Source organism: Dermacentor albipictus, unplaced genomic scaffold (assembly GCF_038994185.2).
Source record: "Dermacentor albipictus isolate Rhodes 1998 colony unplaced genomic scaffold, USDA_Dalb.pri_finalv2 scaffold_16, whole genome shotgun sequence".
Classification (NCBI taxonomy): domain Eukaryota; kingdom Metazoa; phylum Arthropoda; class Arachnida; order Ixodida; family Ixodidae; genus Dermacentor; species Dermacentor albipictus.
In genome coordinates this window covers 6001803-6014311 of record NW_027225570.1, presented here as the reverse complement: position 1 = coordinate 6014311, position 12509 = coordinate 6001803, and the positions used below count along the sequence as shown (strand labels likewise).

The following is a 12509-nucleotide window of genomic DNA, read 5'->3' as shown; positions in this document are numbered from 1 at the left end:
TGTCTGTGTTCGCGTGACCAGCGATGGTGTGAAAGGTCATCGAACCCTCGACCTCTGGTTCGAGTCAGAACCACGACCTTTGGTATGAAGGCGAAGTTAATTATGGTAGTTAATTAAAATATTGCTAATTATAAGGCACTCGAACCTATGACTTTGGGGGTTAATTAAGGCAAAGGTAATTAAATCACGGTTGATTAAGCCATTCGAACCCACGACCTTTGCTGGGAGTCCAACCCTCAACCTTTGGGGGAAGTTGAGCCCACGACCTTGCGTTGTGGCATAATGTCTAAGCATCGCGCGGTGGCTGCAATGCCTTCGCATTCATCCACGTATAGGGATAACTAAGTGCCCTTGAATTTATGGTTCTATTGGCTAAGTGATTTTCTGAAAATCTGTCTTGGGGCTGTGGCCGTTTAAGATTCGTGTGATCAAGCCCGAGACTCTAAAAAAAAAGAGATCGTAGTCCGCGCTCTACAGGAACAACGGTGACCGCTGCGTGACGAGTTCGTAGAGGCTATGTTGAAGTTATTGCGGGCGATGCCGGACTGCGCACGTTTACAGTGATACTGTTAAAGGAAGTCGCGCGACGGTTTTTTGTGCGTCGGCGTGGTGGATTTCAAATGTAACTGCAACGCAACCTGTGTCAGAGCCCCGACTTCGCTTATAGAAACGCATTGTTGAATCGTTCTAAAGTAAATGTTACGTTGCGTACATCTCATTCGAATGACAACCTATATGAGCGTTTTTTTTTCAACCAGCAAATTTTTTCTTTCTCAGATCACCTTATACCGGCTCAGCGTTAATACTGTAATACCATACAGCTGCCGCGGTGAACGCTGGCATCGTGTTGCTGTAACCAAGGCAGTTTCCTTGGCTATAACGCAGCACTTGCGGGAGCGGCGACAAAGACCAGCCAGCGACTACAGCACGCGAGCGGATTCGAGCGACGCCGTGAGCCAAGCAAACGTGCACCTTTAGTCCCGTATTGAGAGATGCGCCTTAACTTGAAGCTCATGCTTAACTTGGCTTATAGAAGACACCTGCAGCGTGAACATGCCCGAGATACTCGTTGCGTTTCCATCGGCGCTTTCATGTCAGACGTTACCAATACAAGCATGAGCTTCAATTTAAGGGGGCGTTTCTGAACACGCAGGTTAGTATACTTCCAAAGGACGCGATGACGCAGCTTCGTTGTCTTTTATTATCAATTCTTAGGTTGGCACAACACTATGGATGCATTAATCAACAACACTAAATTGGATGCATTAATCAGAAAAGCCATCAAGGCTGCGCTTGGTCTGCCTATGACTACGTCAAACGATATGTTGTTACGACTGGGTTTGCATAATACTTTAGATGAAATTGCTGAGGCTCAACGTTCCGCACAGAGGGAGCGGTTGCTAGGTACACCACCGGGTAGGTATATATTAGAGTCAATTGAAGAATCGGTGGCTGTGTCGCACGATAGGGCGCCCCTACACGAGTTGAACGTGAACCTTAGGGCAAATATCATGGTTCGTCCATTTCCGCGGAATGTGCACCCCGTGCACAATGTAGGGAGGCGGGTCGCGAGAGCTAGGGCTTTGTTACGAGAGGCAAAGGATCAGGAGGAGGAGTCTGCGTTTGTTGACGCCGCATGGATTAATGGTAAAAATGCTTATTCGGTGGTGGTAGTAGATGGCAAAGGGAGCGTTAGAAATGCTGCTTCCATTTATACCAAAGATCCGGGGGTTGCTGAACAGGTGGCTATTGCTCTAGCACTAATTGATTCTAGAAGAGTTTTGGTGTTTAGCGACTCGCGATCTGCGATTACAGCCTTCTCGAGAGGACTTGTTGCGGAACCGGCTAACAGACTGCTGCAGGGTAGGGATATCACTTCGCATACCGTTACTTGGTTCCCGGCGCACATGGGGACAGTGGAGGGAGCCCCGCGTAACCTCAACGAGGTGGCGCACAGGGAGGCACGAGGATTAGTGTGCCGTGTACTCCCTGAAGGGGCTGGATCTCCCGCTCCTGAGTACAGGGACCAACTGTTAACCTACAACGAAATCACCAAGCACTATTACTTAGGGCGCAGGGCATTCCCGTTGCCACATCCTAAATTAAATAGGCCGCAGGCGGTTACATTAAGGCTTCTGCAGACACGGACGTACCCTAACCCTGTCATCATGAATAAAATTAATCCGGACTGCGGGGTTTCAGTCTATTGTAGTAAGTGTGGGGGTTTGCTCGATTTACAACACATGCTGTGGCGCTGCTTGGCGTTGGCCGGTGATGGTTCTCGAGGTGAACAGTGGTGGCAGCGAATGCTGCACAGTGAAGTGCTGGCGGACCAGCTCAGGGCTGTCCAGAGGGCCCTTGTGATAGCAGAGGGGCTCGGCCTCTCTGTACCGACGTGGGAGCGGCCCGCATCAGTCCCAGACTGATCCCTCAGGACCTCAATAAAGTTCTTCATACCATACCATACCATACAACACTATGCAGAATTTTTTTTGTCTCAACTATACTGCTTCCTTTGCGTTTCGCTAAATCCGTCCAATTATACAATAACATAAACGTTGCCGCTGTTGTTGGTGGGAATCCAACAACAGCGATCCAGTTGCTGGAATCCAATCCAGCAACTGGATCTTACAGTGCGCTTTGGCGGCTTCAAACATGGGTCCCTACCTTTCATTCCTTCTTTTCCTCCTCCTCAAGCATGTACCGCCCTCTCCTTCCCCTAAAAGAGCACGCGGAACTGCAGTAGAGCATTTGCTTAACGGTGTTTTTTTGCCCCTCTTCTGTCGATAACTTTCACACTATATGGCGCATACGCACAATCGTGGAGATGTCACCGGCGTCCCCGTTGTCGTCGCCCCTGTGTCTGTTTCCGTAGGTGTGCCAATGTGAACACATGGGCTAAATAAATGAAAAAAATAAAAGTGTGCGAGGGAGCGAATCTTACTTGCGCTTTGCAGTAACAAGGAGGACATTGTCGGTCCACGTCAATGTCCCCCGAGTCGATGTCAAAGTTGCCTGAGTCGTCCCTGCACACGACTCCCGGGACCACTCAGAGCGCAAGCAGGTACTAAGAGCGGCAGAGTTTGTGACGTTAAAATCTTGCTACCGCTTTGAATACGTCACCCTTCGGACGAAATATTCTTGCCACTGTCAGCGTCTCGAAGGGGCAAGCAGTCGCAGAGGGAGCCGTCAATATTGTTTTGTAGCAGCATATATAGCAGGAATACGTTGCCAATTCTATTCTTGTTCCGTAGACATGCGTCCATTTTCATCCTCGTTATTTTGCATTGTGTGCTTAGAATTGGTGCTTAGTGCTCACGGGCAGCTCGACGACGTGACACGCACAGCGGCGCCAGCTACGTTGGTGATATATGTTAACTAATATGGCAGTATACTGTTTTGCTCTTAGCCTATCGGTGACGCGCTCTGTGGTTATCCCTGGTCTAACGGCTTCGTGTAGGCCATATATATGCTGCTTGCAGATTATGTCGCGCCCAAAGACGCCGGTGAGCACAAGAAACACAGTTCACTGACCGCCAATGCTAATAGACGGGATGTGGTAAACATAACATAATGCATCGGCTTGCATAACAACGGCTTATATAACATCGACTTGTTTACCAGAGCCACTGACCGGTTCTGTTGTGCAAGAAATTTCGCAAAGAAATGGCAAGCAGTACCGAAATATCCAAACAACAGCAAAGAAAAGCGCTAATAAAGCGCATATCTCGTTTAATAAAGACAAGCTTTCTTTGCCTTCCTTCCCCCGATTTTGGCGCCCCCCCTCGGCTGGTTTAATTATCGCCGAGCGATAAGTGTACCGGCATCGACGACAGCGTAATTACTAACTAGACCGATCCCGGATCTAAGTTACGGTGTGTTTGAAAGCTTGCATCGTGCGGGGACACAAGATGGCAGGAATGATGTCACCGGTCAGCACGTTGGCACCTTATTTACGATTGTATCCCGACGTCTGCTATCTTGATTAGTTCTGACAAGGTGTGTGGGAAAACGCACTTGCAGAATTTCGCATATCCCCATATTTTTATTCGTTGTCTAATGCGAGAGTAATAAAAGAGTGATGCAGGACCCATGTATTTTTTTGCTTTTTTCTTGGCGTCAATTATTTTACGACATTCAACACCGCGGTCGCTTGTAGCGCATCACGGTTCACGGTTTCCGGAAAGGCGACGGCAGGCTTGCAGTTTGCGAGGGTCGATCGTGCTGCTCCGCGCCGCACGACTGATATGTGGCGGAGGCCTATGCTCAGGATGCTACATGGAGAGAAATGAGAGAGGGAAAGAAAAGCAGTTTAGAGAGAAAATGGGTGCTATAGACGAAACAACGAGAGCGAAAAAAAAGAAAGAAAAAGGCTCAGAAACCATCGACGATAACTGTCAATGCAAGCGAACAGCCGAACGCAATAGGAATCTATTGGCTTTATTAATGGAATGAAACGCTTGAATGCGTACATTTGTTGCAGTGAGTATACTCGGTAGTGTAGTCACAGGCGTTAGTCAGCACATCTGCAGAAGGTGGCTATAACGTAAGCCTATTCATCGTATTCATCGGTCTAGCCTATTCATCGCTCTAGTCGATTAAGAACTCGTCGAGAGCCGTTGGCGCCGCGGGCCTAGGTCGTACAGCGAGGCTCTATAGAGGCTCGCCGTGCTGTAGTCGCAAGCTGACAACTAGATTCACTCTCCACAAAGCGATTCGGAAGCCAGCGAATCCGGAAACGGCCTCACATGTAGATACGTCCTGCAGCTACGGCGGCGCTGGCGTCACTGCGGACGTCATTCATGCTGGCCACCATGGACCACCGGTTTGTCTCGACGTCGTACCGCTTCACCGTGTTCGTGAGCGTGTGGCCGTGGAAGTCTTCCATGGCGTAGATATGGCCCTGCCAGGAAGACAGGACGACACGTTAAGCGACTGCCAACTGGCTGCAAAACCTCACTCGAACTCATTGGGTTACAAATCATCGCAAAAAAAAAGCAGCAATACTAGCAACCACAGAGATAAATTAACAGCAACGTAGCAGACGACAGGCTTCGCTAGCGGTGTGCCGCGCAACTACACAAGAAGCCGGATATGACGCAGGCTTACACTATACGTGAGTGAAGTAGCGAGAAGCCACAGTGGTTCTGGTGGGGAAGTCTGCGTTCTACGTCACTTCTCGCAAACTCTAATCGGGCGGCTGGGTAGGAGGGGCTGTTTACGGCTTCGGTATGAAGTTTCTCACATAAAATCTATCACTACAAATATCACTGCAAACATATGCCAGCAACAGCGCCAACTACCGCAATACTTGGCGGCAATTAGTATTGGGGCATTCGGGCCCATGATCAGCTAATAATCGCAGCAATGAATTTTTCGGGTACAATAACCATAAATATCCAATTTTCTTGAAGACAACGTTATGATAGGTGGACCTGCCTTCGTCAGGGCAACAACGGATTTTCTTAGCAGCGTTTGTGTGCGCGTTGCTCACCCTTTCCCCACCCTCGACGGAGGAGGAGGACAAGGGGCCCGTGCGTAGAATACGGTGAGAGAAGTGGCTGGGGCTGTTTAGCGGGGATTGAGGTGAACAGGTAAGGATTCTTTCAAGGAATGGGGACGACATAAACAGCACCATAACGTTCGCGCTCACATCGCGAGAAACCTGTCTAGCTATGTTTCCATAGTGGCAGTTTGTTCCGTACATCTGCACCAATGAATTCAATAACTCCCATTGAATACAGCCATACATTATACAGTTACTGCTCAATCCAGTATCTCGACAAACAATCGTGTGCTGCAAAATGTTCCCTTCTGATCTCGCATCCTATTTAGAGCCAAAATTATTATTGGAACACGCATTTCACGCCAGCAGCGGCATATTACAACCTGTCCACTGTCTCCGTCGTAACAACGTCATGGCCGCTCACTTTACAAGCGCCTGCGTCCAGTGAAAGAAGGTGCGCGGCTTGTGTCTTCGGTAGGTGACCATTTGTCTACGGTAAAATAAAAATAATAATCGGCTGTGTAATGCGGGGGAGGGGACGGAAGAATATGCAGAGACCATTCGGATTCGTAGCAGTCTTTAAAGACGAAAACATCTTTACTTTCAGGAATGTGGAAGCAGCTTTTTTTTTGTTGTTGTTGTGTACAAAAACCATAAGGTAGTACATAGAGTAAGCACTCATTATCTATTTTAATTGAAATATCGCTTTATCGTGATTCGCAATGTATTGCATGCAATTTTGACAGCAATATTCGAAGCGTAGCTCTACCGTCCAGCTCGGTGTACCACACCCGATACCCTTTCGGTTCTAATAAGCTTGCGAATAGCAGCATATATTCTTTCCCCTTTCGCGAGAGCAATCATGCAACACCACTTTGGTGTTGCGTTTAAACGAAGTGTCGAGAAGTGTCGCTTCTATCTAGTAACAGAAGAAATTAGAAGGGAAAATCTGTACGACAACACAAAAGGCAGTATCTTGCTATTTGAGGCTGAAACCGGTTGCCTAAGGACAAAAACATACCCAAGCCAATATTCGCTACAGGATGAGGTATGTGTATGCTGCAGCAAGAATCCGGAGACCAATCAACACCTTCCAGAGGCGCTTGGAAAAAAATGTTGACGGAAGCATCAACCGGTCAGCAGCGTAGATAAGCAAGAGACGTTTAGAGTATTGGTGGGAAAAAAACAGGGCAGAGCTTGTCACGACCAGGTCCGTTACAGGCACAGGTAAAAGTTTTGAGGAACAGAAAACAGGTTAAGGAGATGTGTGCAAAAAAATGCTAAAACGAAAAGCATGTATAGCTTGCCCGATCAACTAACGCAGTCGCAGCCCCGATTCAAAGGGGACGCCAATAAATATTCATCATAACTGTCAACGTTCTTTATGTGTACGACAACATACGGATATAGCTATAACCACAGTTCGCGAAAACTCGCACCAACTGCATGGCTTTGCAGTTGTGCTTTGCAGTTGTGATTTGCAGCTAGTGCTTTGCAGTAATAGTAAAGTGGCTGCCTCTCTTCGTTCATGCTTGCCTGGAGGACGGTGACGCTGACGTAGCAGCGCGCGAACGCCTTGCTCGCCCTGGCGCTCCGTCTGGCCAGCGGCACGTCCAAGCAGACGACCGTCGGGTGGTAGCAGTCGCAGCGGTCGAAGCCGCCCACGAAGTAGATACACTGGTCGATCATTGCGGCGCCGTGGTACGCCCTGCAGTGGACGCGTCGGCGAACGTCTTTTAATGCGCGATGTATAGTCAACAGCGAAAGTTTACGGGATGCGTTTTATAATAATAATAATAATAATAATAATAATAATAATAATAATAATCTGTATTTCCATCACAGCGATGGTGGGGCTGTGGGCAAAAGCTGCTGAACAGCTTGGCAAGAGCCCACGGTCCCCTCTGAGATAAGGCAATACAGGACCATACATGAAACATACAGGAATCTAACAACGCAAAATTGATTCAATTTAACGCATTACAAGGAAATCAATATTAAAATTGCTCAACGACATAACATATCACATGGCGCAGTTCGCGAACTGTAGTAAGACCTAAATCAATTTCACATTTATTCAGCTTATTAGGAAGTCTAGGCAAAATATACGATAGTGTACCCATAGAATAGTTAGCACGGGGGATGACCACCTTCCAGTATTCAGACTGACACATAGTTTCTTCTTCATATGTGAGTTCCTGCACTGTTAAGGCATGACACTTCGTATTTAATGAATCACTGTGTAGGTGGCGAAGGCTACTACGTGCCGGGGCATTTAATTCGAGATTGTGTGACCACGCTTCGCGAGAATTCAGTTTCTTGGCAGATCCTGCGCCCGGCAAACTTTTGCGGTTGACTGTGCTACCAAACAGCTTTTGCAAAATCTGGCTATACGCTATCTGGCATTACTACGTTATCAAAGCAATCTCCTTCGCACTCACAACCATTCTCTTGCATTGTCTAGCTATCTGGTGACGAAACTGCGCCAATGGCTGTTATGCGAGTTCGCAAACGTTCTGTAATCTCACTATCCTAACCAAGGTAATGGTTGTACGGGTGCATTAAACGCGTTTGCCATCATAGAATGCGAATGTTGCGTAAAAGCTTTCGTCAAGACCACGGTTTCTCAACAATACGGAGCCGCATCACTTCTTCCCCTCGTTTGACATGCGGCCGCTTGCATCTGTTGACTTTTTTATAGCGATCCCGCGGGCGCCGCCATGTTTTATCACGTGGTGGCGCGTCCATTGCTTGCCTCAGCCGTTTGTTTCCTCCGTGTTTACAACGGATGTGCATAACGCAAGTGCTCGGAGCTCATTACGCCTTGTATAGGGCGTTTCTACTAGAAGCGGGGCTAGAAATGTACAAGCTGTCTATACTTTCCGCTTCTGAATCAGGATCAGTGTCTTTCGCTCTTAGTTCTTTATTTGCCGAAAACTTTGAAGCAGCGGCTTGCCATATGTGTTCGACTCAGTAACGTTCCTCGCTCAGTTGCGGTATATTTTTTTCTTGAAGCGCACCATACTTGGAACGTAGATGTTCTATACTCTTTTAATGACTTGAAGCAAAGCAAGCTTGCCACTCACTTACTCTGTGGACTGTCACGAAAGTAACAGCTTCGAACATTCGTATGCGTGAGGCGTAACCCATGCTTCGGCGCATTCATTAGAGCGCACCCACTCAATCTTCACACGTGAGTGATAGAGTGGGCGTGATTGTGAATTGGGTGGTTTCTCGCACGTGGTGTAGATAGCGCGTGGGAAAGCTGCTATAGCAGTGAGTGACGCTACTCCTTTTGTTACTGTGTAAGGAGCGGCTCTAAATATTGCCGACGCTCCGGGGTCGAAGTCCTTTCTTATTTAGTTAGTGATGCAATGCTGGCGGATAAGTGAAATTTCTTGTAAATCCACGAGCGCAGTCGTTCATCGCAAAGGGCCGGGAACAGTATCTGTGTAGCAGCGGTCCGTGAATTTGGCCACACAGGTTCATTTCATACCAGTTACTATATTTTGGCAGCCATATACTGCACGCGTCATCTTGCAGAATGAATGACGCACAGTGCGATAGCCACCACGCGATTGCGTTTCCGACAGCTGGTCGCACAGTAGCAGTGTGAAGCGGCAATGGTTTCGAATTCGCGCTTTCGCCTGAGGCATCTGCGGTGCAACGCCGAAAGCGCCATCTCGTTCGTCTGGAGCAAACTGCTCCGCGAAAAGAGTCTACACGTAATACTTGTGCGTTTGAGCCTCTCAGCTATAACGGCGACCTCTTTCTGTAGCGTTATATATGAGGCGCGCTGCTTTTCTCCGCAAACTGTGCGAAGACCTCGATTGAAACAACCTGAAAGCAATGTATGGCTTGTCGTCGAGCGGATACCAATTACCTGGACGCAGCGTACTGCTTGCTTATGACGCGCCACCTGTCGGCGCGGCAGTTGTACGTGAACAGGTTGTTGTTCGCGCCCGCTGTCCAGCCGCCGAAAAGGAAGAGAATGTCCTTTGGCAGGCCAGGCGTGAGCCACAGCTTCGGGGACAGGTCGACGCCGGCAACTACGCCCGCCGCCATGGACTGCTGGGTGAGCGTCTGCGCGAATACAGCACGTTTTTACTCGTGTGTTTGATTAGCAAGACCTGACGTCCCGAGATTTCGGAAACGCGACAACGCTGGAGAGCCTGACCGTCTGCATATAACGGGCTAGCCGCGTCTGCGTGGACAATAAGTAACCTCGTAGGTCACGGCAAGGAATTAAAAAGAGCCAGGAACTGTGCTGCTGTTCTGCCCAACACAAACAAAACAAAAGACGCGTGTGGCTTTGTTGCGTGCTGCAATTACAATCTATGCCACGGGACGGCGCCACCAACGCTGCTACGGGCGTTTACGTAGCAGCCGCAGGGCATGAGGGCCGTGGCGGCGCGAGTACTTGCGAGACTGCGAAGATCTTAGCGTCTACACAACGCGTTAATATGCAAAGTCTTTAAGTATGGCGCAATGGTACTTTTGACGAAAATGACTTGCTAGCTACGCAAAAATCTACTTGATCAGGAGTTTTATGCACTTTGGCGGACACAATTAGCGCGAGAAAGTAAGAGTCGCCAAACGCAGCGTAATTGTCAGGCTGTTTCTTGTGAAAACGGGGGCTTCACGTTGTGTCGAGATCCCTGCCCTTGAAGTATGAAATTAGCCGACCGACGGTCGAATTTGACGATGTTATCTCGGAACAGAAGCGCACTCCAGGCGGACCAAACAAAGTACAGTCATCGTCAAATATCATTGTCTTAACTTTTCAAATATAAACACATATCATAATCGTTGTAGCAAGAAAGTTATTGCTAAGTGGCATAACCTTCCTGGGCAAACAGTATTTTGCGTAGCTAGCACCGCGTGTTTATTAAAATTATACGGTTAATCTTAACTTCGAGGACTCTGTACAAGCACTATTCAAGCGCGGGACAATATTACAGACGCATCACGCGTGCCCCTGTCACTGACAGCGCTAGCATATATTTTATGAATTACTAATTCGCAAGAAGATCTTCGTAGTTTTCGGTAGTGTCTACAGGTTCCGACCAACGCTCATATGGCACGTGTATATGCGCGTGATCGCAGTACGCAGTGGCAGTGGGGTGCCGCATACGGTAGTCGAATCGCGACAGTACTGTTTCATGTGACGTCACGGAGAACAAATTGAGGCCACTTTCGTATCTCCCAGCGCAGACCTGCCAATGCAATGGGAAAAAAGTGCATCAAATCAAGGCGACGCACCTCTCAGCGCTACAGTGAGTCCAACGTGGCCACCGAGATGACGCGAGTGCAAACCACGTATCACGTGTCACGAGTAAATATACCTGCACTTTCCCGTGTGGTTGGAGCCATCCTGTTCAGATCGCATTAGACTGAATTGTGCCTGTGAATGCAGCCACGTCGCGATCAGCACGTCATCATCTGTATGCCCGATGTACAGCCATGTGCTATCAGTAATGAAGCAAGCGCCCGATAGAAAAGAAGAGCAGCTAACCTGGTCGATCACGTCCATCACCTTCAGGCTGTCGCCCAGTACTTGTGGGTGAGTGGCGACTTTCTCGGAAGTCTCTGCAACAAGACGCGAATGCTGCTGCATAGAAAGCAGAGGAATTGAAGTACGTATAGTAGGCGACCCGGCCTCGATCGCCACACTCCACTTTGTGTGGTGATCCCACACGTGACGCGCTATCGAAAGCACCCTTTTTCTGGCTCGGCGCTTGTAAACGCGGAACAGTACACGGGGCATCGTACCTTTAGAGCACCGACTCGGTGGCCACTAATCTATACAGAGATCGATCCATCGCGCCCAGCGATCGCAGAGGCAAACCGCGCACACCACGCCCCGTCCCATATTATCGACAGTGAAATGGCCTTAAAGGTGAACCATTTCAGCAACCCGCCGTGGTTGCTCAGTGGCGATGGTGTTGGGCTGCTGAGCACGGGGTCGCGGGATCGAATTCCTGCCACGGCGGCCGCATTTCGATGGGGGCGAAATGCGAAAACTCCCGTGCGCTTAGATTTAGGTGCACGTTAAAGAAACCCAGGTGGTCGAAATTTCCGGAGTCCCCCACTACGGCGTGCCTCATAATCAGAAAGTGGTTTTGGCACGAAAAAACTATAATTTAATTTAATTTTAACAATTTCAGCAGGGTATAAAGTGTAGCGTCCTTCGTTTTTTCGGGGGTTTTACTTGCGATGTCTACTTCCCCAAACAAGCACGAAGCGCAACCACCTTCACGGTTTCATAATTGATGCCATAGGTTCAACAAAGCCTGTATTCTTAATTTAATTTAGCTCCGCCACATCGCGAAAATCCAGTGCAAGTTCTGTGCACCAAAACCGCACTGGGATTCCACCTCCGCCGCGAAGTCAAGAAATCAAGTAAAATTCGAAGCGCTGCGATTCGATGCACGAGTGGACAAGAGGCGTTCTTGCCACGTCCACGTGTATGTAGACGTGCGGCTTATGACGTCAAGAGGGTGCGCTCACGTGACGGAGGAGCGCGCGAAGCGCACAAGCGGCAGGAACTTGGCGAGGTAGGCCTTCCTCTGGTCCACGTCGGCGGTGATACACTTGAAGACGGCGCCGAACGTGTCCTCCACCTCGTCGGGCGCGTGGAGCCGGTCTTCCTCCAGGATGGCACGCAGCTCCGTCAGATCCTGGAACTGGGCGCTGCTCTTCCACACCTGCGTCACGTGTACAGACACCCCCCTCCGCTGTTTGCAAACAAAGGCGCCGAAGAACTTCCGCTTCATTTATATCACCAGGAACAGCGACACAGCCAAAGCGGCATGCCAAAATCTTGTTTTGTGTGAATGTAACTATACACTCAAGTTTTTTCAAGTTTTGTGAGTGAGTGAGTGAGTGGGCGAGTGAGTGAGAATGAATGAATGAATGAATGAATGAATGAATGAATGAATGAATGAATGAATGAATGAATGAATGAATGAATGAATGAATGAATGAAACGCTCTACAGCGCG

General features: G+C 48.8%; 1 protein-coding gene across 1 annotated transcript; it reads right to left on the bottom strand.

Moving 5' to 3' along the window:
* Window positions 1-3991: 3991 nt before the first annotated feature.
* On the bottom strand, window positions 3992-12151 carry LOC135914347 (kelch-like protein 10). The gene is made up of 6 exons (XM_070528976.1): window positions 12017-12151; window positions 11022-11095; window positions 9390-9589; window positions 7043-7214; window positions 4749-4903; window positions 3992-4274 (listed from the first exon to the last, which is right to left on the bottom strand). The coding sequence occupies exons 2-6, from the start codon at window positions 11037-11039 to the stop codon at window positions 4124-4126; spliced, it is 696 nt and encodes a 231-aa protein (XP_070385077.1). The 5' UTR covers window positions 11040-11095; window positions 12017-12151; the 3' UTR covers window positions 3992-4123.
* Between the last annotated feature and the right edge of the window lie 358 nt (window positions 12152-12509).

Bases quoted from the DNA above. Each gene is read 5' to 3' on its own strand.
- LOC135914347 (XM_070528976.1), bottom strand. The intron at 7,215-9,389 runs GTAATTGGTATC...CGTCCACTGCAG, and splicing joins AAGCAGTACGCTGCGTCCAG to GGCGTACCACGGCGCCGCAA. The intron at 4,904-7,042 runs GCAAGCATGAAC...TCTTCCTGGCAG, and splicing joins TCAGCGTCACCGTCCTCCAG to GGCCATATCTACGCCATGGA.